Genomic DNA, 27,851 nt, shown 5'->3' with positions numbered 1-27,851 from the left:
GTCGCTCCTCTCCTGGCCCCTACGGACGCTCGCAAGCGGAAAACTAGACGCTGCAGTGTCTGGAGGTTATGCTGCAGTACAGCCCCAGTCCCAAAATCCTCGATTAGCCCTTCGTGCACACCATAATTTGCTCGCCATTCATGTCGATGGAGTGCCTGTGAGAGCCCTGATCGATACAGGCGCGCACGTATCCGTCATGAGTTCAGCCCTACGACGCCGCCTCCGAAAAGTACTGACCCCTGCACCCAAAGCCGTTCTCCGCGTTGCCGACGGCGGAACGCCTCATGTTGTTGGACTATGCACAGCCCGTGTGACCATATCCGGCCGCCATACATCCATTCTGTTCTCTGTTCTAGACCAGTGCCCTCATGAAGTCATTCTTGGCCTCGACTTCCTGTCTGAGCATTCAGCCCTCATTGACTGCGCCACTAATGTTGTTCAGCTTGACCTTCCTCTTTCTGCTGAGTCGCCGTCCCCAGTTATACAGTCTTTGTGCTGTCGACTTTGTTCGTCTACCGCCTCAAGCCGCAACTTACATTTCTTTCTCATCTGTTCCCCTGTACCTGATGGTCACTACGTAGTCACTGCGGAACTTGACGTCGCCCTGACGCGCAGCATTGCGCTTCCACACATTGTATTTACATTGTCGGCCAACCGCGCGTACCTTCCTGTCCTGAACTTCGGTTCATCCATCCAACCGCTCCCGCAAGGCATCTCACTCGCCACGCTGTGCCCTGCTGCCGAATGTGTGATATCAGTGGTGGACAGCTGCTTACCTTCCACTCAGCAATGCCGGTTGCCTGCGGCCCCATCAACAGTGAACCCAACGGACGACTACCCTGACATGATCGCTTCTGACCTACCGCCGATGCAAGCTCGCGATATTAGGTGCCTCTTATCATCTTTCCGCGACATCTTCGACTTTGATAGCCGTGTTTTGGCTCGGACCTCTGTGGTGACGCATCACATAAACACCGGTGATTCCGCTCCTCTCCGCAGACGTACGTACCGAGTGTCCAGCGCCGAACGCACCGTCATAAATCAAGAGGTGGACAAGATGCTCGCAAAAGACATCATCGAGCCCTCGTCAAGTCCTTGGGCTTCACCAGTCGTCCTGGTGAAAAAGGACGGCAGCTGGCGCTTCTGCGTTGATTATCGGCACCTCAACCGCATCACAAAAAAAGACGTATATCCACTCCCAAGGATCGATGATGCCTTAGATTGCCTCCACGGCGCCAAATATTTCTCTTCAATTGATCTTCGATCGGGGTACTGGCAAATTGCCGTTGATGAAAAGGACCGCGAGAAGACCGCCTTCGTGATGCCTGATGGCTTATACCAGTTTAAAGTCATGCCGCTCGGCCTCTGTAACGCCCCGGCTACCTTCGAACGAATGATGGACTCCCTTCTTCATGGCTTTAAATGGTCCACCTGCCTCTGTTACCTAGACGATGTTGTGGTTTTCTCGCCTACTTTTTCCACGCACCTCGAGCGCCTCTCCAATATTCTGACAGTGTTTCGTAACGCCAGACTTCAGCTGAACTCATCGAAATGCAAGTTCGGTTGTCGCCAACTCACTATTCTCGGACACCTCGTTGACGCTTCTGGTGTACGCCCAGATCCCATCAAAATTCAAGCTGTGAAGGACTTTCCTCTTCCAAGGTCGTCGAAAGATGTGCGCAGCTTTGTCGGCTTGTGCTCGTATTTTCACCATTTTATCAAAGATTTCGCCGGCATCGCTCGTCCCCTCACCGATCTTCTGAAGAACGACACCCCCTTTACCTGGGGCCCTGCTCAAGAGAACTCATTTTCATCCCTCGTCCATTTGCTGACCACTCCGCCCATCTTAGCACATTTTGACCCGTCGTCTCCCACAGAGGTTCGCACCGACGCCTCCGGATATGGCATCGGCGCCGTCCTAGCCCAACGTCAACAGGGTCAAGATCGAGTCATCGCTTATGCCAGCCGCCTACTTTCAGCCGCAGAGCAAAATTACACCATTACTGAGCGTGAGTGTCTTGCCCTTGTCTGGGCAGTAGCTAAATTCAGACCCTACCTGTTCGGCCCTTCATTCGCTGTTGTCACTGATCGCCATGCTCTCTGTTGGCTGTCTTCACTAAAAGATCCCACCGGTCGCCTTGGTCGCTGGCATTGCGCCTCCAAGAATACTCATACTCCGTCGTGTACAAGTCAGGGCGCCATCACCAGGCCGCTGAATGTTTATCCCGATACCCTGTGGAACCACCTGACCTAGAGGACGCAGAGACCCTGCCCTGCCTCTTAGCTATCTCTGATCTTGCCGATATTGCCAACGAACAGCGCCACGACTCATCTTTACGACCTATCTTTGATGGCATCCGTTCTGCAAACCGATCTCCGTCTCTGAACCTTTATGTGCTCCAGAACGGCATTTTGTATCGCCGAAACCTACGCTCCGATGGCCCTCCGCTCCTGCTCGTGATACCCCAACGTCTACGCTCTTCTGTCCTGGAAGAACTGCACGATCTGCCGACAGCCGGTCACCTTGGCGTGTCCCACACGTACGCTCGGGTGCGGCATCGCTTCTTTTGGCCTGCTCTCTATCGTTCCGTCAAGCGTTACGTGGCCACTTGCGACCTGTGTCAACGTCGGAAAAGGCCCTCCACTTTGCCTGCCGGTCTTCTGCAACCCATCGACATACCTCCGGAACCTTTTCACCGTGTTGGCCTCGACCTTCTTGGCCCTTTTCCAACACGTCCCTCTCCGGCAACAAGTGGATCGCTGTCGCAACTGATTATACGACTCGGTACGCCATCACGCGTGCTTTGCCGTCCAGCTGCGCTACCGATGTCACCGATTTTCTTCTGCAAGACGTCACCCTTCACCACGGCGCCCCTCGTCAACTGCTCACCGACCGCGGTCATTTTCTATCCAGAGTAGTTCACGACATTCTTCGTTCGTGTGACACGCAGCACCAGCTCGCGACAGCTTACCAATGGGCTTACGGAAAGGTTCAACCGCACGCTCACCGACATGTTAGCCATGTACATATCGCCAGACCACCGAGATTGGGACGCAGCCTTGCCTTATGTGACATTTACATATAACTCTTCCCTTCATGACAGAACAGGCTATTCTCCTTTCTACCTTTTGTTTGGTAGGCATCCCACCTTGCCTTTGGACACACTCATGCCGCCTTCTTCAGCCCCCACCACTGCTTACAATCGGGACGCCATCTCCCAGGCCACGCTGGCGCGCCAAATAGCACGTAGTAGGCTCCAAGCCTCTCAAGTTTCCCAGAAGTCAGCCTACGACCGCCGTCACCAGGCCGTCGAATTTACCCCAGGATCACTCGTCCTTCTCTGGACGCCCTCTCGCAGCGTCGGTCTCTCCGAGAAGCTCCTTTCGCACTACCGTGGCCCTTACCGTGTCGTGTGCCGTGTTACCGACGTGAACTATGAAATTGCTCCCCTTGAAACCTCGCCATCGTCCACGTCTGTCGCCTTAAACCTTATCACGACGCTCACACGTCGCCGCCCTAACGCCGAGACGGCGTTTCAGCAGCCGGGGGTCCTGAAGTGGGTAGACGACGACCAAGAGCGTGGGAAGAGTAGAAGACGACAACGAAGTTCGGACTGTGTTCTCGGTGCCGCTCGCAGCTGTTCTTCCCTATTTGTAAATATATTGAACCATTGAAATATATTGAAAAATAGTGAACCATTTCGCACCTCATTTTTGCTTCCAATGCGTCACAGCATTTACAGATTGCATGCAGACCATTTTTGGGATTGTGCTTAGTTTATTCAGTGTCTGTGTAGTAGTATAGACAAAGTCTCTGCCTGACAGGCAAGGACAAGCTCGTCCTTGTCATACCTCAGCACCATGAGAGGTTGCTCAACTACACTCACACTCACGGCCACTTGCACTCACTTACACTCATGTCCACTCGCATTCACAAGCACTCATTCACGTCGTCTCACACACTCGCACTAATGTTCACTCACATTCACAACCCGTCACCCAAACTCATGACCACTCACTCAACCGCACAAGCTTCGCTTGTGTGGTTGAAGAGCTAGGCCAAGTAGATCAGGCTCATTGCATGGGTCTGGCCCAATAAAAAAAAATTATGGCCCGAGCAGAGCTCTACAGTGCACACGGCCGGCCATAGAAAAAAAAAACGAAGCTGTAACCAGCCGGAGGGACGACGCTTACAGCAGCATGGTCAGTGCAAGAATGAACCACTGTTTATTGAAGGCACAGCTTTTATAGGCACGAGCAAGAGCGCTGTACCGGAGGGCCGACGCTTGCCGGCGTTCTGGGCCAGCCGAGTGGGACGCGCGCCGGCGTTCTGGGCGAGCCGAGCGGGACGCGCGCCGGCGTTCTGGGCGAGCCGAGCGGGACGCTGGCGCGATGCAATCACTGATGCGCGGCACTGATACGAACACGACACGTGTCCGTTACATCCTCCCTCGGGAAAGAACAAAATGAGACACTTCAATATAACAGTCACAGTTAGGGCACTTGATTAAAGTGTTCGTCATAGCGTAGCCTCTGTGGGGGCCGGGAGGTCCGAGTTGATCTTCTCACGGTGGGCGACGATGGGATGCTCGACGGAGAATTGTATCCACTTGCTGGTCGAGAAGATTCCTCACCGTTTGTAGCAGAGGCCACTCTAGAGGATTGTGCACCTGATTCAGCTGGTGTCGTAGGTTGCTGTGTACGGGGCTGAGAACCCGAACAAGTGTCGTCGTCGCTTTCACTGGTGTACTGCTCCGCCGTCCTAAGCAGATGCCGGCGGTTCCGCCGCAGCATACGTTGATGTTTGGTTTGTACCAAGTAGGATCTTGGAGCGCTTTCAGCAACGACCTTCGCTTTACGCGACCAACCAGCAGCATCCTGAAGTCGCACCGTTGAGCCTCTGTGTAGTGCTGCCAAAGGCTGTCCAGCCCTGGCTTGGTGGCGTTTCCTTACTGTAGTACGAGTCACCCTGCCGAAGTCGGGAAGGTTAGAACGAAGTCGCCTTCGCTGAAGAAGCTCACCCGGAGAATGCCCATCTTCCAGCGGTGTAGAGCGATATGCAAGAAGACCAAGCCAGAAGTCCTCCCGGGCGTCGAGGGTCTTTTTCAGGATCCTCTTCACGATCTGCACTCCTTTTTCCGCCAAGCCGTTCGACTGCGGATAACGGGGGCTCGATGTTATATGATGAAAGTCATATGCTCTGGCAAACGTGGCAAATTCATGGCTCGAGAACTGGGGTCCGTTATCCGTGCATACTTCCACTGGTATACCATACCGGGCGAACATGGCGCTAAGGGCTGCGATCGTGGTTTCCGCAGTTGTGTTGTCGAGCGTGGCGACCTCGGGAAAATTTGAAAATGCATCATACGCAACCACGTACGACTTGCCCGCATAGGAAAAGATATCTACTCCAACCCTGTACCAAGCACATTTTGGAACGGGTCGCATTAGCAAGGGTTCTTCTGGCTGCCTGTACGCGTATTTTCTGCACGTTGCACAGCTTTCCACACGGGCAGTGATGTCGCCATTCAGACCAGGCCAAAAAATAAGTTTCCGAGCCCTCTCCTTACATTTTTGCATCCCAAGGTGGCCCGCATGAATTCTTTCCAACATGATTCGTCGCATACTTTTCGGTATGACGACTTTAGTGCCTTTCAGCACTACTCCATTAACGACAGAGAGTTCGTGCGAAAATGGCTTGAGTTCACCTGTCACTGGCTGCCCGTCCACCAAGCATGCTATCACAGTCTGGAGGTAGCAGTCCCGTGCAGTTTCCAGCTGTAGCGACCGCAGCGTTTCGGAGGTGACCATGTAGCCCAAGGACTGGACGGCGTGAACCTCAACGTCGTGTGTTGTGCCACCTTTTTCTTCGACCTGATCCTTTGTTGACCGTGACAACATGTCAGCGAGAACGAGATGTTTTCCTGGAATGTACTGCAAGACAAAGTCGTACTTTAGCAAACGCAAAAAGAATCGTTGCACTCGTGGTGGCATGTCAGCAATTTCTTTTCGTGCTATCGCTACCAGCGGTTTGTGGTCCGTTTCGATAAGCACGTTTCTACCGTACACGAACTCGTGAAACCTTTCGCAGCCAAAACATATCCCAAGTGCTTCCTTCTCAATTTGGGCATAATTCTTCTCGGCTTGCGTTAAAACACGAGATGCGTATGCTACGGGCCTCCACTCACCACTGTAGTCTTGCAGTAATGCTGCACCAACGCCGTCTTTTGATGCGTCACAGGTAATCTTGGATTTTCGTTGCGGATCAAAGATTGCAAGAAGGGGGGCGGTGGTCAGTATTTGTGTGTTTTTTCCACTCCTGCGCATGGTTATCTGTCCATTGGAATTCTGAGCGCGTCTTGATAAGCTCACGTAGAAGCGTTGTTCGCTCGGACAGTCGTGGGACAAATTTACCAAAGTAATTAAGTACACCCAGCATTCGCTGAACGTCACTCTTGGACGTTGGTGTTGGTATATTCACCAAGTTTTTTGATCAGCTTGGGGTCAGGCGATATGCCCGTTCGGCCTATGATATCGCCAAGGAATCTGACTTCTTTCACCCTAAACTTGCACTTCTGGATGTTGAAAGTCAAGCCGGCTTTCTCGGCGGCTTTTAGCGCTGCTATCAACCGCTCATCGTGTTCTTGTCTACTGGAACCCCATACTAAAATATCGTCAATATATACCAGTACGCCGGGTAGGCCATCAAAGACTTGGCTCATACTCTGTTGAAATACCTCTGGTGCGGAAGAAATGCCAAAGGGCAGCCGGAGAAAACGGTATCTCCCGAACGGCGAAGAAAAAGTGCAGATCCTCGAAGTCCGCTCATCAAGCGGTATCTGATGATAGCCCGAATTTGCATCAAGGCAGCTGAAGTACTGGGCATTTGTTAAACGGGCTTCCAAATCTTCTCGCCTAGGAAGCGGGAAATGCTGCCTCTTTATGTAATTGTTTATAGCCCTGGGATCCATACACACCCTTAGCGTGCCATCTTTCTTCTTTGCCAAAACTAGGGGGCTGACCCAGTCGGTAGGTTCGTTCACCCTCACAATGATGCCAGCACGTACCATTCGGTCAAGTTCTTTTTTAAGGGGTTCTTCTAGCGCCACCGGAACTCGTCGCGCTGGTTGCACTACTGGTATCGCTTCAGGTGACAAGACCATACTGTACGCCTGCTGCAAACACCCGAGGCCCTGGAATATGTGCCCGAAATTTTTCAGAAGGTCATCAGTTGCGGTCTTGTCTACGGCACATACCCTACGCTGGACTAGCCCCAGAGCTTCACTCGCTTCTAGCCCAAGTATGGCTTGACGCCCATTTTTCACCACAAAGAACTTCACTGTGGCAGAAGTGTTCCCAAGACGGACTTCAAGCGTACACGTTCCAAAACACGTTATGATGCCTCCGTTATACGCCCGCAGGATCGAATTAGTCGGCTTCAGTTCTTCTGCTCCCCGCAGTTTTTGGTAAATCGACATAGGAAACAAGCTTGCTTGCGATCCGGTGTCCACTTTAAAACGGATCGCACAGTTACGAACTTGAGCCTTGACCATCCAATCCCTCTCGCGCTTTGCCGTGGTGACTTCTAGGATGTCAAAGTCCGCGTCTTGCTGTTCTCGCACTTCACTGACCCCGGCTGACGCGCAGCAATTTGCGAAATGGTTCAGCTTGTGACACAAACGACACTTCTTTCCAAAAGCTGGGCATTGCTTAGGTTTGTGCCAGCGGTTGCACTTACGACAACGAAACTGTTTTTTTGCTTCGTTCCCCTCTTTCGAGGGAGCCGCGCGCCTCGAAATCGCGTCGACACTGTCGTCCCCTCTGTGCCAAACTACATTCCGCTGTGCTAGCGTCTCTGCTGCTCTGCACATTTCCTCTGCCTTTTTCAACGTCAGCTGGTTGTCCCGCAGCATCTTCTCACGTAGTCGAGGATTACACGTGCCAAATACAATCTGGTCCCTTATCATCGATTCTTGCAGCGTGCCAAAGTTGCACTGTGCCGCTTGCTTTTTCAAGTCACGAACAAATTTTTCAAAAGGTTCTCCCTCCGCTTGCTTTCTTGAACGGAATACGTATCTTTCATGTACTTCATTGCTAACTTCGGCACAATAAGCATCAAACTTGCTCACCAAGGTGCTGTAGTTCGTCTTGTCTTCATTGTCGCCAAACTGGAAGTTGTTGAAGACGTCCAAAGCGTCGTCGCCAGCGATGCTCAACAGGAGTGCCGCCTTGGATGCATCCGATCTGGGCTGGTCCTTAGTCTCCGTCACCTGCAGAAATAACTCGAATTTCTGCTTAAAACGCTTCCAGTTTTCTGTTACGTTACCAGTCAGCCGCAATGGCTCTGGTGTCTTCAGCAGGTCCATCGCACGCCGGACGCAGGGTCGATTTCCATAGGCCTCAAAGGGCCACTTCTGACACCATGTAACCAGCCGGAGGGACGACGCTTACAGCAGCATGGTCAGTGCAAGAATGAACCACTGTTTATTGAAGGCACAGCTTTTATAGGCACGAGCAAGAGCGCTGTACCGGAGGGCCGACGCTTGCCGGCGTTCTGGGCCAGCCGAGTGGGACGCGCGCCGGCGTTCTGGGCGAGCCGAGCGGGACGCGCGCCGGCGTTCTGGGCGAGCCGAGCGGGACGCTGGCGCGATGCAATCACTGATGCGCGGCACTGATACGAACACGACACGTGTCCGTTACAGAAGCGTCCACTGCAGTACTCGAGATCCCACCTTACGCTAGTTATTGCTGAGAAGTTGACAGTCGTGGTTTCAGCAACAAGCATTGGAACTCTGTGTACAGAGCTCGAGCCGTGTAGGAGGCATGTCAACAGACATCTGCCTTTCTAGCTGTGGTAATGCGAAATTCGATAAAAGGATCGGACACAACTCGTATCGGTTCACTGCACCCGCGAACCTGCGCCTATGCCAACGGTGAACTAGTAAGGTGAACAACAACGAAATATTTCCATTCTCGCGCCAGCGTAATCCTCTGCGTCATTCGTAAATAGACACCGGTATGGTGCCTTATGCTACCTCGAGCGCCTTCGGCAGTGAATATGTAATTCCCTCAGCTATCAACAGAAAAAAAATAAGCACATGCAACAAACTTCACTGTCACGCGGCATTTGCCTCCAATCATGACCACTCATGCTCACAGACGCGAGTGAGGTGATAAGAGTGCACTCACGAGTGAGTGTGCCGACCCACAGTCCTTGTAAATCGTCCAAAGGTAGGCATCCTACGCACCCGAACATGGGATTTCAGCTTTCCACTGGCAGGATAAAGAACTGGATCACCTCATACCACATTTTTGCTTGCAGTGCATCAGAGCTTTTGCACATTGTAATTCATCCAGACCACTTTTTTTTTGGAATGTACTAAGCTTATTCAGTCTCCGTGTAGCAAAGACTTATTTGTAATTCAACTGCTCTATAAGAGTTGGTTTAAAAGGCTTACAGAACTGTGGTGGTGGACCAAAACTTTCAGACTTCTACTAACCTGCTGATACATGAACCAACAAGGTGTGAACCTTCCACATCTTCACAAAATTTTGTTCTGCAGCTCATCAAACTGCCATACACAACTGAATCGCAGGAAATGTATTTGCCTAGCAGCGTTTCAAAATCAGTAAGTTAGGTGGCTCCATTGCTCTTTTGCAGCATAATGTATAGCTCTGTATTTCAGCCATGCGGTAAAGTACGAAAAGATGCACAAAGCCACTCAGAATAGCAGTTGTAAAATAGTTTATTGACTTGCTTAGATGTATCTGCAGAATCCTTCCGGCACTTGGTAGGTGGCCGGGATCCTGCTCAAATCTGTATGCCTGTTGGTCCGCGGGTGCAAGCACCACTCTTATCACACTTGCCTCAATTGCTCCTCTGCCAGTCAAGGGGAATGTAACTGCAGGTGCACTGAATCAAAGTTTATTCCTGCTAACAGTGTCTTGCAAGTGACTGCACAAATTGCAGAGGAGAACGGCCAGACTGTGATAAGAGCATCCCTATCCGCCAACTGGGATACGCGCTCTCTAGCAGGCAGGTTCTGCCGAGAGAAAAATCTGTGTGATCTGGCTGAACCAGTCATTTTTCTGCAAAAGATGTTGGTTGCCAAGGTGACCATTCAACAAAGGATACGTGTCTTGGCATGTCCATACAATCTGGGGCCGGGTAGACAGGAACCTGGGAATCTGTAGCTGGTTGGACCTGCATGCAAGAAACTTGTAAAAGTATGTGCTGACAAGACGTTCATGTCGACCTCCGTTACAGTAAAGGGGAAACGCACATCTTGCTGCTCGTCAGACAGTTCAGACTTTCAAACACGCTGGATGTTGTCCCCCTCACCTTGGCGAAAGCCGATCGTTGGTGCTGGGAAAGCACTTATGCTGGCTTCTGATGCATCAGAGAAGGATCGCTGACTCTTGGCGCTGCTCATAACTTCCTTCTCAAACTTTCAGGTGCGCTCTGGAAAGGAAATTGGCGCATGATATTGTTCGAAAATACGCCCCGAATGTCATTCATGCAGAAGTTACACATGTTACTCACTGAAAGTTGGAAGTGTTTGCATGGGACACAGTGTGAGTGATGTCATTGGCAGCCATTGGTCCTCATTACACTTGCAAAGTAGGATTCCGAGCCCTGCCACGAAGATGCTATGTCGGCCTCTGGTGCAGCAGAAGGGGGAACACACATCTTGCAGCTCGTCAGACAGTTCAGACTTTCAAACACGCTGGATGTTGTCGCCCTCACCTTGTTTGGTCTAGCCTCACTGGGGACCCAGGCTGAAGCGGGACCTCCTTGCTTCCACAAGGTCCTGAAGAGAAGGCCTTGTGAAGGCCGAGGTCATTGGTGCTGGGAAAGTACTTGTGTTGGCCTCTGATGCATCAGAGAGAGATTGCCAGAGCTCGCTGCTGGTGATAACTTCTTTTACAAGCTTTCCGACATACTCTGGAAATGAAATCTTCACATTACTTCATTCCAAAAGGCTCCCCTCAAGTCACTCATTTGGGATGAAGCATAATACTTACTGTAAGTGGTAGCTGTTTTGATGGGGCACACTGTGTGATGGCCTTTTCGCGCCTTGGTAGTCTTCATCATCCAGCGTGAATTGCCTTCCTTTGTCTTCGCCTGGGACCGGTCTGCATTTTCATTGAAGTGGAGGATGGCAAGCTGCGTCCTGTAAGTTGAGGATATCGCATCGGATGGCAATGCTGCCTAATGATCTGGAGTAAACCAACTCTTGGAATAACTCTTGGAATAAACCAACTGCCTCTAGACAGAGGGCAGAACTACAATATAATATTACCTTGCGAGCATCCCAGCTGGAGAAAATGCCATAGACTTTGGCGCGAAGTCAATCAAGATGCTGTGGAATGCCTCCAGAGCAAACGTTTGGCCATGGGGGGACATCTGTGTGATATCTTTGAGGAGACGCTTGTCCTCAGTGATGTGCTTGAATTGCTCGTATGCCTGGGACTCTTGAGGAAAAGGTATGCTTTAAAACAAGTTCTTTAGACAAGGGCAAAAACAACTCACTGGGGTCCATCCAAACTCTTGTCTCCTCTGGCATGTCGCTGTGGAGACACCTTGGGTACAGTCCACCATGTCCAGAGTGCTGGTTGATGACGTGATTTTTCATACTCCGCCAGACGTCGACGACCAGCTCTGCATTGCCCCCTCCAGCGCGGGCTGCCCAGTACATGTGGTTGGTAGTTGACTGAATCCAGAAGTCCAGCTCCTTGCATCCAGCCCGCTTGCTTGCCGCAGCTAGCTTTTTCTTGACACCTTAATTTTAAAAAGGCATATCAGGGAAGCCTGCAGCACATTCTGTGCAAGCAAGCATCTTTTCAATCATGCTCTCAACTTTCTTACCTTTTGAGATGTGCCAAATGTCAAAGTAGTGCTTGATCTTCGGTTCACGGGTCTGCATGTGCTTTCGTATGGCAGGGTGACGGTCAGTTGTGAGAGACCGGATCTTGATACCTGTGTTATGCATTGTCGGTGGGATAACGATAAATTGTCTACCATATAAACCTTTGTGGCATGCCATACATTTCTCCTTGAAGAATTCCAGCTGCTTGATTAGGCCTTCCTTCTCCATGTTCACGCTGGCCATTGCCTGCTCCGACTGCATGAAGACGGGTTTCAAACATTACATTCCTGTATTTCCACTCTACTTACCAACGGCTTACATAAATATTTATCACTGAATTACTGCAACAACTTTCCACAGACGTGTCTACTGACCTCCCCCAGCTGGACCTGGACCGAGTGAAGAATTCTGTTGATCTGCTCAAAATGCGTGGTGTATGTCAGGAACTTGGCAGAAAACCCAGGGGAGTCAAATCGTCCATCACCGGTGACATCAACCTCTTGGTTGTTCAACTGGTCCATGAGTTCAGCTTGTTCTTGTAGCCAGATCTGTTCAAATGTTATTCCATTTCTTGACTAGCCCAGTGTAAAATTACAACTTAGTTTGATTGTGCACTACCGCAGCGGTAGTTACTACAAAACAACAAAAAAGTGATGTCAGGAGAAGTGTGTTCGTTTAATATGAACTTCATTTCTGCCTTCTGGCTAACGAGAATTGAACTTTTTTGAAAACATCTGGTCAAGCTGGGGTAAATATATCAGTATGGTTTGTTGGTCACCTTTTCTATCGCAGGAAAAAGGAGGGCATCCTGATAGTTGTAGAAGGTCCGGTCACTTGGGACCTGCACATTCATGTGGCGCAGCATCCTCAGTGTGGAAGCTACATTTGCTCCTGAAAAGAGGAGGTGGCTGGACAGCAGAAGGTTTCCTGCTGCCCTTCCATTGATGACAGGCTGGCTGTTCCACGTCCGGACATGCTCCAGAGGACAGATGCTGATGACATTGATGAGGCTGCCTTTGGTGGTAATGGTGGTTTCACAAGGCCTCGAGCACTCTGGGCATGTCTGGAACAGCTCCCTCAGACAGCTCTCAAAGACCAAGAACTGCCGTTCTTCTTCTGGGGGGGCCGGTGTACTCTCTGCGGATGACTCACTGGAATCAGAATAGTGCCAACTGTTAGGCCCAAAACCCATGCAGCTGTGAAGAGCCCACCTTTCGGTATCGTCATGGTAGGTTGGAGAGTAGCTGGAGTCAGAGTCTAGCCTGTCACCCTGTGGAGATGTGCAGTCAAGTGGATCACTGCTGCATGTGGCCGGGACGAAGGGTGGAAGCAGCAAGGGCTCCTCTGTGACACGGCCAGGAGAAGTCGCAGCTGGCGTCACTGTAGGGAAACAAATATTCATCCACACAGAATGGACGAAATGCAATAAGGACTTACAGACAGCTTCAGATCTAGTGCTGTGTTCGACAGAACCATTGTCCTGGTACGGACCACTGCTGGCTGCAGCTGTTGAAAGCCTTGCCTCAGAGGGATCTGGTTGAAGATCCTTGCTCTGAAAGATGGTTGTACAAAGGCCGATCAGTCACTTCGGTTTACAAAGCTGGAGGTGGTGCAACATAGCATTTCAGGATTGCTCTACATTCCATGCCTTCACTATAAATACACCGATTTGGGAACTTGATTAGTTTCTATCGGGTGCACGGCATCGTGAATCACAGCATTTACAACCAAACGCCATGTCTGCGCGAAATTTGAGCGCGAACAATGCACCGTTTTAGCCGGCGGAAGCATTGTACGGCGCGCGTAAAATTGCCGAACAAGCTGTATATCAAAGTTTCTAAGCTTATTTAGCCGACCCCACACTTACGAACGCGAAGCACGGAACACTGTTACTTCTTTCGCTTCTGCAAATGATGACCATTCGCGTCATGATACAGCCACGTAACTTTTAGAACAAACTATATCTTCAGCCTGACGCATGTTCGAGTCAGCGATCCTACAGAACGACACTGTCGAGCCATGCTAAGAAAATTAATTCATAGAAATACTTACCAGTACTCTTTGGCGCTTCGGGGCTTGTTGCTCGGTTCCATCGACGACGGGAAGTCGAAGCGTGGGCATAGCGTTCCAACGCAGGCGAGAGTGACTCACGTCGGGCCGATGGAAAGCGCTTATCTCGAAGTGTTCAGAGCAGAAGCGGACACACTTTGGTAGCGTCTCGGTGTTATCGAGCCCCGCGCAACGTAGCCATGCACTACGTCGCGGTTCGTCCTTCGGCAAGGCGAACAAACGTAGGCCCTTGTGCCAATTTTTCTTAGTCCGATGAGGGCACAACCTCACCGCACAAACGTCCGGCATCGCGAAAATATCACTCGCGAACCGAACAACACTCGCAACAAAACGCGATGGCGTCCCACAGATCACACGAAAAAGTGTAGATCCAAGGATGTCGCAGGATAGCAAAAGTAGGAAGTGGGGCACACAGGACCTTCTGGGAGTAAGGACCGCGTGCACCAACAACCGACAAGTAAAAGAAGCGGAGCAGGCCGAAGCCACCGCGGTAGGGCGCATCACTCCTATGGCAGCAGACGAGGAGAAAACATAGTCCGGCTGCTTCGGGCTTGTTTTTTTTTAGTGATACGCTCTATGAACCACAACTATGTCGCGGATTTATCAAATTATTGTATCCTGCGTGTCCAGAAAGAGTAATAGAAATTAGTTCGATTATTTTCGCGGTTTTCATTTCACTTCAGTCAAGTCATTGGCGAAAGCAAATAGTCCGCGCGTAATTTTATTTCTGTTGGCTTATTTTGCGGCTATATTATCTACGAATGCAACTACTTATTCACGGAAACTTAAAAAACAAAATAAAGCCAAAGCAAAGCCTCCACAGAGCTGACTGAAAGGCACTCGACGCGTTGGTAGACTCCGCCCATCGTATGAGGCCGAATTAAAAAAAAAAGGCGGGAGCCGGACGTTAATTAGATTTAATTGAGGAAATCGGCCACACAGGGCAATAAGTCGCAGCTCCTAAGAATGCTGGGAACGTGTACATCAAGTTCCCGCGGCAAAAAGACATGTTAAGAATCCTCTTCAGTGCACCTTTAATGGCTGCATGACTAGCGTGAGTGCTCTGTCCCGCGCCACTGCCCTCTTCTTCGTCTCCGGAACATGACCCGGGTCCTCCGAGCGATCGTCCCGATCGATGCCTTGAATTTTGAATGGTGAGGTGGCGATGACCATGATCAGAAAGAATAGAAGAAGATGAAAGGCTTGCCGCCAAGATGAACGAGATGATCTGATGAACGGTTGTCCCTGGGCCTTCAGGTCCAGCAGTCGGTCGCCCACAGCCGAAGGTTAAGGTTAAAGGACTCGCCGGACAGCTTGGGCGGGGGTGCCGTCTTGGTTCAGGTCGTCGTCGGGTCATACTGCGTCTGGTCCTGGTTGTCGTGTCTTGTGGTCGGGGCTGGGGACGGGGCGGGGGAAGGCGGCTGGTCGGTCCTGCTCAGGTCGAGCTGGGGTTGAGCCGGCGGCGGAGTCCAGGTCCCCCCGGCCAACGACGAAGGCGAGCAGAAGGCGGCGATGCTCCAGGGACCAAGACGACGATGAGGAACCTGCACCTCCACCAAATGGTACGTGGTGGCCAGCCGAAGAATGAGGCACGGTGAACGATGGACAAGAGATGATTTAATGGCCGCTGGCCTAGTGCGAGCGCTCCGCCCCGTGCCACTGCCAGCTACGTCTTCTTCGTAACATTATTAATAAGACAGCAATAGCTGCATTACCTCTATCCAACATTGCAATGATCATTAAATTGCAAGATCAAATGACTCCAGTTCAAGGACTCATTGTGCTTCCGCAAGTTCCAGTGGTTCTCATTAAGCTGGTCCCAACAAGACATGAACCCAGCTCTCTAAACAGCATTCAACAAACCCTGTTAACAGAAGGAAAAAGTTGGCAGTGTACAAAGTGCCATGAAATTGCTGCAGACCATGCGCACGTCGAGGGCCTCATTCCAACAGCAACTAACATACACAAATATCTTATTACGAACAAAAGGTTTTCCTTGCTTCTAACCAACCTGCCGATCTTGAGTCTCTTTGTGACACTTACGGCCAAATGAAACGTGCCTTGAGAATTACTTCTGCTTATATGCATTGCTTACAAGGCGACTTATTATTGAGAAAGTTGGCTTAGAACTGAAGAAAGCTTATCAGTTTGAGTAGTTAAGACACACAAACAAGGAATGAAAACATGAAAAATAAGCTACAGCCAATTTATTTACTGGTTGAAGCACTGTACAAAGAAAGAAATTAATCATTATTAGGATGGCTTGAATGCAAAGCAATACTGCAATTAAATTAAAAATTCAAAAGACAAGCCAGTTATGAAAGATGTTCACGTGCCATCATGTCTATGCTATTATAACCAGTACCCTAGTCTCTTAAAAGATGTTCAATCTCACAGACAAGTGAATGTGACTTAAAGGGGGGGTACACTCCATTTCCAGGCCATCTAGCACTGACAGGCCACCGATAGAATTAAGTATTCCCACAGAATACCACTGCAGTACGCCAATTCTCTAGAATGTCTTTTCTGCCACCCATGCTTTATGCCAACACGAAAAATGTGTGGATTCAGGCAAGACAGCTTAACAGAAGTAAAAACAATTAGGGATTCCGAACCTGCTGGCCACTTTTTTGATGTTAACTGTGGAATATATTGTGGAGGGCACAACTGCTGTTAGCTTCGGCGCATAGGGCACACTTTGTCATGGAGTTTCCATTTTACATTAATAGTAGAATGAAACTTTGGTAACTGACCATGTCAAACACGTTGATTGACATTTCAGAACCTTAACAGGTTCCTTGTTCACAATGAAGGACCGGTCATGAAAGAAGCAGCTCCTTCACTAAGTGAATCACCATAATGACTGCATAGGCCTGGTGAAGGTTTCCCTTTGTTCTGTTCACTGTCTTCAGCATCATCTATATTATAAAGGATTCCAGGTGCAGCCACGCTTACAAATTTCTTTCAGTGGCAAAAGTTTCCACGCTCTCCCATGCAATTTCACACCGTTTGTGCATGTTCTGCCACAACACCTGAGGCTGTTGGATTCTTGCCGACATCGTCACCTTGGTACATTTCTAGCTGTCTCCCCCTACGTAGACTGAATTAATCGTCGCAGGGTAAACGATTCCGGGGAACTTCGAACGAAGCAGAGCATCTTTAACAGTTGCAAGATCCCCGCGCAATTTTCTAGTTAGCACGTGGGCAATATTCACCTGGTGCGTTCTGAAAACTTCTGCCCTTTTTCTGGAATGTACAGGGTCGTCCACTCTTAGTACGAATACGCGAGTGCACGGTTGTGCTCTTTGGAGGGCCACTGCGTCTGACACGGCCGCGCATCGAAGCGAAGTGGCAGATGACGCGAAGCACCACGTCCAGGTCCAACTTCTCCTGCGTCACTTGGCTGCGATGAGCGGCCGTGTCGGACGCTGTGGCCCTCCAAATAGTGTGGCCATGCACTTTGCACATACGGAACCGCTGTTCGCTTCAAGAGACGAATGCCTCGGGGACTGCAAAACCGCCGTGCCTGGATCGTATTTCTGACCCTGGCCCCACGCTGTAATGAGTTCACAGTACTGACTTCCATATCCTCTGCGCAAACAGGATGAATGCTCGAAACGGATGAGCGCACATATGCCCACTCACCCAACCAATAAATTACGCGAAATGAAAGCGCATTTTCATACGGTCGATTAATTATGACAAGGTTTTCCGGAGAAAGCTGGAGCGTCTTCGAAGGCACTGCACAAGCGCGAGCACACAAACAACGCAAGCACACAACAGTCCTTTCACAACGAATCAAGCGATCACAATGCGCCATGCAAAAGCCAAGGTCACATATACACGGTGAGAATGATGCAAAACGCCTGCATGACTTTACCACACCGCCTAAAATCCGAGCGCAACCCCGAAATCACACGTCCACGCGTTGACAGAGGCTGATCAAACAAGCAAACGATGCAAAAACGGCGGCTCAAATCCCGTCCGACAACAATAAACGAAGCCAAGGCAATCCATGGGTGACAATAACGCTTTGGGCCGGCTTTTCGTTATTTCCACCGGGTAGCAATAACGCTTTGGCTTGGATTTCCGTTATTCTCACCCGGTCGCAATAACGCCGGCCGTAAAGCTCTTCCTTTAAAGCCAATATTCGATTTTTACAACGGGCGAGGCGTCGCACCGAACGGGCGATGGCGTCCCGTAGACTCCTGGCAGCCCTGCCAGACGCGGTCACATAGGCGAAGCCTAAACGTTCTGCAATTTTTTTCCTGTTCAGTATTGTCTACAGTTATCAATTTATATTAGGTCCTGAAAGATCCAAAATTACATTCCGGCCGCTCTACGCCTACCATCACCGGGGCTGCACCACGGCTTTTGTCGTACTGTGCCAATCCAGAAAAAACACCAGGTTCCTTGTTAAACGGCCTTCGTCGAACTGTGCCAATCTAGAAAACACACCAGGTTCCTTGTGAAATTCACATTTATTTTGAGGCACATAAACCAAGCAGCGATAAAGTAGCCGTCGCCAATTGGCACATCGCCAAGCTTATTTTGCGCTTATTTTGCATCCTTTGTTACTGCAACACTGCTCACAGCCGTGGTTTTTTAATACAACGGGGCACTGTAAGCTGAAAAATGTAAATTTCGAGCACATGTAGTTCTGATAAACATTACACAAGAAACTGTGCCAACAAGCGAAGAGCGTGAAGGCGGCGAAATTAACAACAAGGAAAACACGCGTTTAAGAATGTCGCATGCGGAACATTGATGCTCCACACAATACTACAAGATACCTCTCAATAATTTACAAGCATCCCACCGTTCCCTGACGTTATTCTCTGCCACCTAAACTTCAATACTTCTTTTGCCTCGAGCTGTGTGTTTTGTTTGGGAAATATCTGGCACTGGGACAGATACAACACGGGCTCCCAACCAGTTGCTCAGTGTTTTGGAGCACTGAGAAGAAATGCGCCGATGAATTGCGCGGGTGAAATTTGCATGACTGGTAGGCGCAGAAGGCAACTTTCAGCCCACCAGCTTCAGGTCTTGGAGCTTTTAGAAAAGCATACGAGTTTACTTTATTCTCCGGTTGTTTTAAAAAGCGCACTCCCTTGTTGTCACTACGCTGGAGCAATGCACGTTTCCACTGGAGCAGACGACGGAGTCTGTGATGCACAAGTTTGCGGGCTTTGAGCTTTTCATGTGCTACCGTTTGTTCCTAGAGGTGTTGAAAACTACATGCATCCCAACTAAGAACGCAAAAATGCTCATTTTTGAAACGTTTCCCAATGTTTCTCCTTGACCGCATACTTCACCCGAACGTCAAGAAATATCACTGCATAGAAGTTGTTCATTGATAAACACAGCCTCGCAGTAAAACTCAACGCGCAAGCATGCGAAACTAACCGCAAGGGGAAACGCACAAGGCATGAGCACTCCTTTCGTTAACTGTGCACCGACCGGCGCCATGGTTGACGCCATCCCGCGAGCAGGTAGGCGTGCCTTTCACAGCTCCACAATATTTTGCCGGCCTGCGTGCTCACCGAAACCGCATGTAATGAAGCGTACTTTGGCAAAAATAAACGTTTCTTACCTGGCCACTATCACAGAGAGCAAGAGTGACATGAACCGTGCCAGAACAGCCAACCGGCCACAAAGCGTGCACGGCTCTTCACGAACTGCGCAATTCAAGGCACCGTCCGGCACGTTCAGCGTAAGCTGTACATATAGAGTACTAGTTGGCAAAAAAAAACACTTCTAACTATGCTGTCATCAGAATCCGCATGACTTCCACGTAAAAGACCAAGAAAGACGCAAAAACACAAAGTGTGCGCTCTAACAAATACGCCGCGCGCTCGCAAGCACAGTAGCGCTGACGACAGTCGCATGGTTCCACGCGAGTTTGCCGCCCACACGCGCGCTAACGCCGCTGCTACCACTCAGCAGAGGAGATATCAGCTACTCCGTTACGTATTTCTTGGGGCCAGATTTCGCCCAGTGTCAGCTCTTTATAAAAATTTGCTTCTTTATCGTGAAATTCTACACCTGAAACGGTGGGGAGCACAGAAGGTTTGCCAAGTTGTGACATTGTAAAAACGTCTTGTTTGGGTGGATGTTAGTACGTGACCGTGTTCGGAATTCCGGCCATGTACGCCTTGACCAGCTCTTTCGGCGAAGTCCTAAGCCTTCTAGCTGACCCGAGTCACATTTCCAGCCTTGCGGTTATATCGAAACACCGTGGCCATAGATCTCGCGACCCGATGGGCGCATGGCTTCCATTGCAATGTAGGGTACAGGCGCCCACACATCTAACATGAATAATGGAATGCGTAGCTCACAGTGCCGCCAGCACCGCAACCCGATAGTCTTCGCGTGCCAGATAATGCTCTCGGTAAGATTACGGCGGCTGACAATATCTGGCGCTTTGATATCTTTTTCACCTTGCCTGATCTCCGTGTAGCCAGCACGCTGGTTAGGTGAGCGCTTTTTACGCTTCTTGCTCTCGGATGGAGCCACACATGCACGGGCAGCACGCTGCAGTGTTCTTAGCGCGGGAACTCAAAATTGCGTGCTAAGCTGAAAAAGCTCTCGCACCTGGTGAGTTTCTCTTTAAAGGCTGCCAATCTGAAAAAAAAAAAAATATATGAGCAGCGCAGAGCGCTGCCTCAAATTTCGGCTCATATGGGTGAGCCGCGCAATTTCGAGTTCCCGTGGTCACAAAGCTGCAACGCGTTTTCCGGGTGCACGATGCCGCATCGGAGAGCCAAACTCTGAGAAATGCCCTGGTAACGAGCGAACACTCTACGCGCGATCGGACGCAGGCGAAAAAGCAGTCAAAGTGAGCTGCGCACCAGCTATCGTCAGCCACTGTACACGCACCGAGAGCATTATCTTGTTCTGATGACTGTCGTTTTGTAGCAGCTGGTGGCAGTCCCAACTATGCTTTTTGTCATTCCTTTAAGTCAATGGGCGCCTGTACGTAACAAGGTGTAGCAGACAGCGCATCTCTCTGCCTCTGCACTTGCTCGGAACTATGATCAATGGCGATGGCTTGATTTTACAGGCTTGTCCTACGTATTTTTGCGGAAACGATCACTTCCGCTTCTTTATCAAAGATTGTGCTGAGGCTTGAGTCTCCTACCTGGAGGTGAGCTTCTGATGTTCATGGACAACTACCGTCTGGTGCCCGAGGGACATGGCCTTGGCAATATTCAAAGGTTCGTGAATGTCATCGAGGTCCTCGGAGAGGTGTTATCTTCGGTAGGGTGGTTGAGGTTATTGCAGATAGCAGTGATTGCCTCCGTGTCGATCCTGAATGTGTAGAAATTGTGCAGCACGCCTTGGACAAGAAACTGAAGCCGCGTGATAAGGGCTCCTTTAACGGCTATAACTTGAACGTAGGGTGCATTGTAAGTTAGTAAGCGTTCGAAGTCCACGTGGATTGCCTGGTCGTTCTCGAAGTTGTTTTGAAGCATCCCCCCGGCACCGGCGACATCGACCGACACGTTCACCATTGGACCACTCATTGGCAACTGGTCGTAAGTATGGTTTAGCAGCCTGCGAATCTGCGTCAACAGGTCACATTCAGAAATCAACTTTTCGCTAATGAGGTTCAAACCGGCCACATGAGCCGGCCTCTCGCGTAGATGTGTCCGTTCACAGTTGCAATGTTCGGAAGCATGCTGTTACGATGGGATGCTAGGCATTGAAGACCTGACTTTGATTGAGGCCACGTTCTGGTCGGGTAATGTTAAAGGAGCAGTAGGTGCGATACCTTAGTAATCAGTATCCTATTATCCGCAAACCACAGTCTGTCGTGCACACTGTATGCACTGCCCAGCTGATCCTGAGCGAACGCCTCGAGGAAACGATTTGTAGCTGCGATGAAGGACTCACAACTTAACTCACGTCTAGCCTCGACCTCTTGCTGCCGCTCTAGTCTATTAGCTTAAAGTAGGCAGGATCTTCTCGTTGCTGGTACTTCTCGCCCCGGGCTCGCTCTTGGCGTTTGGCCTCCGCCTCCCGTTGCCGGTATTCTTCGTAGAGTGATTCTTTAGACAAGTTGGTGCTTCATGCTATGGCAGAAGTGGCGCGGCAAGACGTTGACGAAATAAATAAATGACGCACACAATCTCGAAATGGAGGTGAAATCTGGGAGTGTAAGCAAAATTCAAGTGCAAGTGCTCGACATTCGACGCCGGCAGTCAAGGAAGCCAGTTCACAGGGATCTAAAGATTCAAGAGAAAAACGCCCCGATGTACTGAAAATGGGGTTCAGCAGCGTAAAAGTTTGGGCATGTTTGTGCGACACGGCGACACACGAGCGCAAACCGGATGTAAAATCTTGGAGCCCCGAGCAAAATTTTCTTTTTCTTCAGCAGGCATTTTGCATTTAGCCTCTGTTTCCCATTGACAGTATTCCTCGACGTCGTCTCGCTTTTGCCGACAATGTCGAACTGGAGGTAAAATCTGGGAGTGTAAGGAAAATTCAAGTGCACGTGCTCGACACTCGACGTCGGCAACCAAGGAAGCCAGTTCGCAGGGATCTAAAAGTCAAGAGAAAAACATCCCGATGTACTAAAAATAGGGTTGAGCAGCGTAAAAGTTTTGCCAAGTTAGTGCGACACGGCGACACACGAGCGCAAACCGGAGGTAAAACCTTGGAGTGCGCGCAAAATTTACTTTGTCTTCAGCAGGCATTTTTCTTTAGCCTCCGTTTCCCATTGACGGTACTCCTCCACGTCGTCTCGCTTTTGCCGCGTTTCCTTGGCTAACTGTGCAGAACGTTGATTATGTCGTTCGATCGGAGACAACGAGTTCGCTTTTTTAGGAGCGAGCGCTGCTCTTTTGGCACGTCTGGCTGCATTCTTGCGTTTGTGCGCTTCTCTACGTCGTCGCGGCGACAGTGCAGAGTCGAAGCACTTGTAAGGACGACCCCATGCAGCCCATTGCACCTGCACAAGCACCCGCTATAGCTTTCTGCAGACTAGTAACATTGCAGAGGGATTGTGCGTTCTCTTGTAGAAAGCGTGAGCCACTTCCGCACAGGCTAACTGCTGTTACGGTTCGAGGTAGCGTGGCCAGTTCTTGCATCACCAGGGGGGCTCTTTCGGGATGAGGAAACGGTCTTAAGCTTCGAAGGTTTGGGATACGAAAAGAAGCAGGTTTAATCGCACTTTTTTTAGACACTTATTTACATAATGAAGAAAAAGAGCAAAAAAACAAAAATTAAGTGTTCATGATGTCGAGCGACTGGATGAGCCTTTTACCCAGGGCCTAGAGCGTTCGTGCTCACTTTGAGCGCAGGTTAAACAGCCCAAGGCTCCGCCCTTTCACGAGGCGGCAATTCGTCGCGACACAAAGATTGGCACTACACAGCACAGCAAACGAAGACACCTGTTGTAGAGTCCACCCATGGGAACTGGCGAGAAGGAAACGTAAGTCTGCCGCACTTTCGCACTGCGATGCAACAATACTGTTAGCAGCTAGTGTCCATCGAACACAGGTGTGGCATGATGGCGCCGAGGCCGCAGCTGCGCTGGCTTCCTCTGATTCTCTACGGTTCCTCTCAGACGAGGTGAACCCTTCCTTCCCTTGTCGTATCGTCGGTCGCTTCTAGAAGCGAAGGTGTTGGCACCGAGCCGAGCGTGGGAAGAGCTCCGTCGACCACTTCTCAGCTAGTCATCCTTTTTGGTGGGGTCATTTTGGGGTCAAACGACCTTTCGAATTTTCCGCTGTTGAATCCGCCACCGTTATCATCGCGGGTCTCAAGTTGGGTCGTAACACTGCTGAAACCTCAGCTGAAGCCGTAACTCCATACGCTATCCGTTGTGAACGTAACTACAGGAGGAATTGTCGCTAACGTCTGTAGAAAATAAGATCTAGCCGCAAGTTAGTTCTGAGAGGAGAAAAGGTTTCTGGCTATTTTCCCACTCTCTAATTTTTTTTGAATTTCTGACCCGAGCGTCCGTTGCAACCGCCACGCATCCCTTGCGTGTTTCGCTAACTGCGTCGGTAGCATTATCTAGGGTGCTGTCACCTCCTTTGCTGTGCCGCTCACAGAGACTTTGGCGTCATGTTCTTGTATGTCTTAATGACGTCGGTTCTGTGCAACTGTGGTGGCGTTTGGTTTTGTGCTCGTGACCTTCGAAACTGTGTAGAGTGCAGGAGACCCCACAGGTACTATGGGAACCGCTCCCTGCGCTCGTTTTCTCGGGAGCCACAGGTCATTTCGGCGCCGTAGATTGTGAACAATGGTTTAGTCACTGCCGCTGCCGAGGCAGTCATCGGGTTTGGTCTGCAAATAATCGTTATGCAAGTACCTGCGATTGCCCCACGGCGGTGGCTCAGTGGTTGCGGCACTCGGCTGCGGGCCCGAGAGACGCAGATTTGATTGGGCCGCGGGTCCCGAATTTCAATGGAGGTGAAATTGTAGAGACCCGTGTACTGTTCGATGTCAGTGTACATTAAAGAACCCCAGGTGGTCAAAATTTCCAGAGCACTTCACTAAGGAGTCCCTCATAGCCTGAGTCACTTTACTTTGGGACGTTAAGCCCCAATAAACCAATAAACCAATTACCTCCGATTGTCACGATCACCGTGCCTCTATTAAACTGGTCCTGTCGCTGTGCACTGACTGATCGTTCTTTATTGCGTGCTGGAATCATCGTACATGAATGACGAACGAAATCATAGACTGAAAATGTCAGCTGCACTGTTTGACATAAACGTAGCACCTCTAGTCCTTCGACACTTTATCTGTATTGTAGAGAATGCTGTAACGCGCACATATATTGTAGTTTGAGAAATATCTCTTCTTGACTGAAAGTAATGGTAATGATATATGTGTCAGTAAAACCATTACAAAATATTCTCTGTTCTCCATGCATTGGCCCAGCTCTGTGATTACCACAGTTGACCAGCAGCACAACCAATTTTAACTTCCCACAACACAAAAAAGGCGTGTGAAAACCGAAGCAATTAAAGCACAGGGCGCGGCAGCGCGCAGCAGGTGGAGAACGATACATCCGCCAAACTCCCCTAGTGGGCCCGATTCCGCACCAGTCCACACGTGTGGCAGATGACATGGAAACATCCTCTGTGCCCGCGTGCTTCCGTAGTTCGTTTTCATAAAGAAAACTCGTACACTATTCGCTATGAACAACTCTAGGAGGAATTGGTACGGCACTGGATCGTGGTTACTGGGGGAGTTTCACCCCCTTCCCGGTATAAAGCTCGCCGACAACTTCATCTCTGCTGCACTAAGAAAACCGCCTATCAACTGATGCCTCGCTTGCGTGATTGCAACAAAATGCCCCCCCCCCCCCCCTGCGCCACGAACGGCTTTTCTGCTTCAGCGTGCCCAAATCTGTCGTCATCAATCACTACTGCGCCCCCACCCAGCTCTCCTATAATAGGAAATCCATGTGCCCACCTGCGCCCGGTGGTGCCTCGGCTAGGGGAGCCGGTTACCCTGGCCGTTCCGCTCAACCGCGCCGAGGCCTGACATCAGCAATCACTCCTCTGCTGGGCTGCCGCTCCCCATGCTGTGGCGGCGATATCGGTGATGAACTCATCTTTTCACCGAGTGTTGACAGCTCCACCACCAAGAGACGGAGTTTCAGCCAATGGTGCTAGTAATGCTTTCATGTTAAAATTGTTCATGGAATTCAGTAACAAGTCATGGGCTGCTGCCTGATTCTGGTGACAGCCGACTTTTCTCCTCATCCCCTGAACAGTATTTAGGAGTCTTCGTGTTGTAATTCACCATGACCTCCTCTATTCGTGTGTGGTGGTGGCGGCAGCCCGTCCGTCCGTCAAGACTGCGGTGCGACTGGCGCCAACAAAAAAAAAACGGAACACCAAGGCGATAACGAATTGCGTGCTGGGGCGGTATCCCAGGGGCAGAATTATCGCCGCTGTCGGCTGCTGTAAACTTATAGTTGTCTAAGAGCTTTTGACATCAGGCACCAAATTGCAGCTACAAAACTTTTGAACAACGTGGTTAACATACAAGTACGTTCGTTAAACGTTACTCTTGCATTGCGCCTTCCCAACGGGACATAAAGTGGCCTCTCGCGATGCAACTTTCTGACCTGTTCCAAGTCTTCTTCACTTTTTTAGGCTATCGGTACTGTCCTCTGAGGACCAATCGCCCAGCTTATATCCCCCAGAGCAGTAACCGTACTGTGCTGCATAATCACTTCAAGGAGGGTGCGCGTATGCCTTATTAGCAGGTTGAGATTGGGGTCTTTTGCTGGCTTTGTCGGACAGAGTATTCTCGGCCTACCGGCTGCAGTATCTGCCTCCTATGCACAGGTGGGCTTTGATCTCCAATGAGCCTGTCACTAGTACTGATAAAATGGGTGCAAGCAAACACTGGCCAGTCATCGGCTTTCTATGGTGGAGTCTCATTTCATCTAGACTAGGCTACGATAGGGCTGTGGCATCATGGCTCTCCTTCATTGGAGGATCTTCATCCATTCACCGGAAGAAAACTGACCTTCAATTGTTTCGTTTTTCATTCGCATTAAGAGTTGAATACTATCTTTGTACAGCTGCTGTATAAGCGTATCCCGGCGATAAAACAGCGTGGAAAGGACGGTGTTGAGGAGCAGGTCAGGCAGCCCAATGTGAAACATCCTGGCAGCGCACGTATTGGTCTACCGTTCGGGATACCTGTCTAGGGCTCGGTGTGGTCGCAGTGCCTCAGAAGAGATGCCATGCAGTGCGATATCCCTGTATGCGCGAATTCGAAGGACGTGTCCGGCCCCACAGTAGTGAAGGTACAGTAGACGGTTGTTGGGAGCTTCCCAAGCCTCGCATCTCATTTTGCTTCATCGTTGGTATGGTGGTGCGGCAATCTGGCATCTGGCGGTCTCCCGTTAATTGCTCAACTGGTGGGAGGGCCTTTTCGAATCGCGGCGGCGTATATGTCAGGACTTGATGCTCTTGGTATGGATTCATTGCATGGGCAACCTCCAATGCTTCTGTGGACTTCATCACGAATGAGATCCATTTGCGCTGCTACCTGCAGCTGCATTGCCAGTGGAAAAATTCGCGCAAGTTCTACGCAATCAGCTTCATAAGCACGTGTTTTTCTATGAATTGCATCTGCCCTTCCTCTGCCTTCGTTGCTTGTGTGCCATGGCTCCGAAGAATTAGGCGCGATACATTTATATGACGGCCGTCATGTAGATGAAGCTGTGTCTCGTCAACGGGCTCCCGGTACTAACATCATGGTGGCACAGACAACGGCATGCCGCGGTAATAAAATCCCTGCGCTTGTGCTGTGGTAATATGCATCCATATTCGAAAATTTAAAGAGTGCATGTTGGTGGGTCAACATAAGTTGGTGTTAGCTGGCGTAATTTCCAGACTCCCTTCAACGTGCACACGACCCGGAGCATGGAAAGAACATTGTGGGGAGAGGTCATAGACACAACCATGTTTTGCCCTGATATACTTTCGTAGCCTATACAGGCCGTCGACAATTCCTGTGCCCACGGAACCGAAAGTAAAAAAATTGCTCGCGACGGATTCTGTAGAGTTTCGCGGCGGTCCTAATCTCTTTTATATCTATCTTGGCACTTTTTCACTTGCAGGTTACAGAAGGGGCACTAAGGGCTCGGCAACCCGTCGATCCGGACGTGGCTGCCCTTGAAGCTCTACTGAGACTGCCTGTGGGCGAACATCACCCAATCGAGAACTGGGCCTACGACCGTCCGCAATAAAGGGCTGTTTAAAACAAAACGATGGAATCGTTCACCCCATTGGTACTGGTCCCCGACCGCTGAAGGTTTTCGAACGCTGCCTAATAAACTCATGCAAATTGGTGGATTCATGGCGCGCGGTTATTCATTTTCATGAATTGCTTACAAGAAATCAGACAGGTGAGGACAGTGGCCAGGAC

General features: G+C 50.2%; 1 protein-coding gene and 2 long non-coding RNA genes across 4 annotated transcripts; all 3 read right to left on the bottom strand.

Annotated features, from left to right (window-relative positions):
• Positions 1-9,728: 9,728 nt before the first annotated feature.
• LOC149338130 (uncharacterized) lies at positions 9,729-10,456 on the bottom strand. Of its 2 annotated transcripts, none has more exons than XR_016283709.1 (2): positions 10,284-10,456; positions 9,729-10,204 (listed from the first exon to the last, which is right to left on the bottom strand). It is a non-coding gene; the product is annotated as an uncharacterized LOC149338130 (long non-coding RNA). The 2 variants fall into 2 exon arrangements; XR_016283710.1 differs by having other exon boundaries at positions 10,343-10,456.
• A 29-nt stretch (positions 10,457-10,485) lies between these two features.
• On the bottom strand, positions 10,486-11,213 carry LOC149338129 (uncharacterized). Its single transcript, XR_016283708.1, has 3 exons — positions 11,026-11,213; positions 10,748-10,945; positions 10,486-10,662 (listed from the first exon to the last, which is right to left on the bottom strand). It is a non-coding gene; the product is annotated as an uncharacterized LOC149338129 (long non-coding RNA).
• Positions 11,214-11,774: 561 nt separating this feature from the next.
• On the bottom strand, positions 11,775-14,402 carry LOC149338128 (uncharacterized). Its single transcript, XM_089547503.1, has 7 exons — positions 13,923-14,402; positions 13,308-13,422; positions 13,082-13,250; positions 12,649-13,021; positions 12,245-12,418; positions 12,050-12,125; positions 11,775-11,980 (listed from the first exon to the last, which is right to left on the bottom strand). Exons 1-7 carry the CDS (start codon positions 14,226-14,228, stop codon positions 11,790-11,792), a joined length of 1,404 nt encoding a protein of 467 aa, XP_089403629.1. The 5' UTR covers positions 14,229-14,402; the 3' UTR covers positions 11,775-11,789.
• Between the last annotated feature and the right edge of the window lie 13,449 nt (positions 14,403-27,851).

This window comes from Amblyomma mixtum, chromosome 6, assembly GCF_055824585.1.
Source record: "Amblyomma mixtum isolate Tamu chromosome 6, ASM5582458v1, whole genome shotgun sequence".
NCBI lineage: Eukaryota > Metazoa > Arthropoda > Arachnida > Ixodida > Ixodidae > Amblyomma > Amblyomma mixtum.
This window is presented reverse-complemented; position numbering and strand designations above follow the sequence as displayed.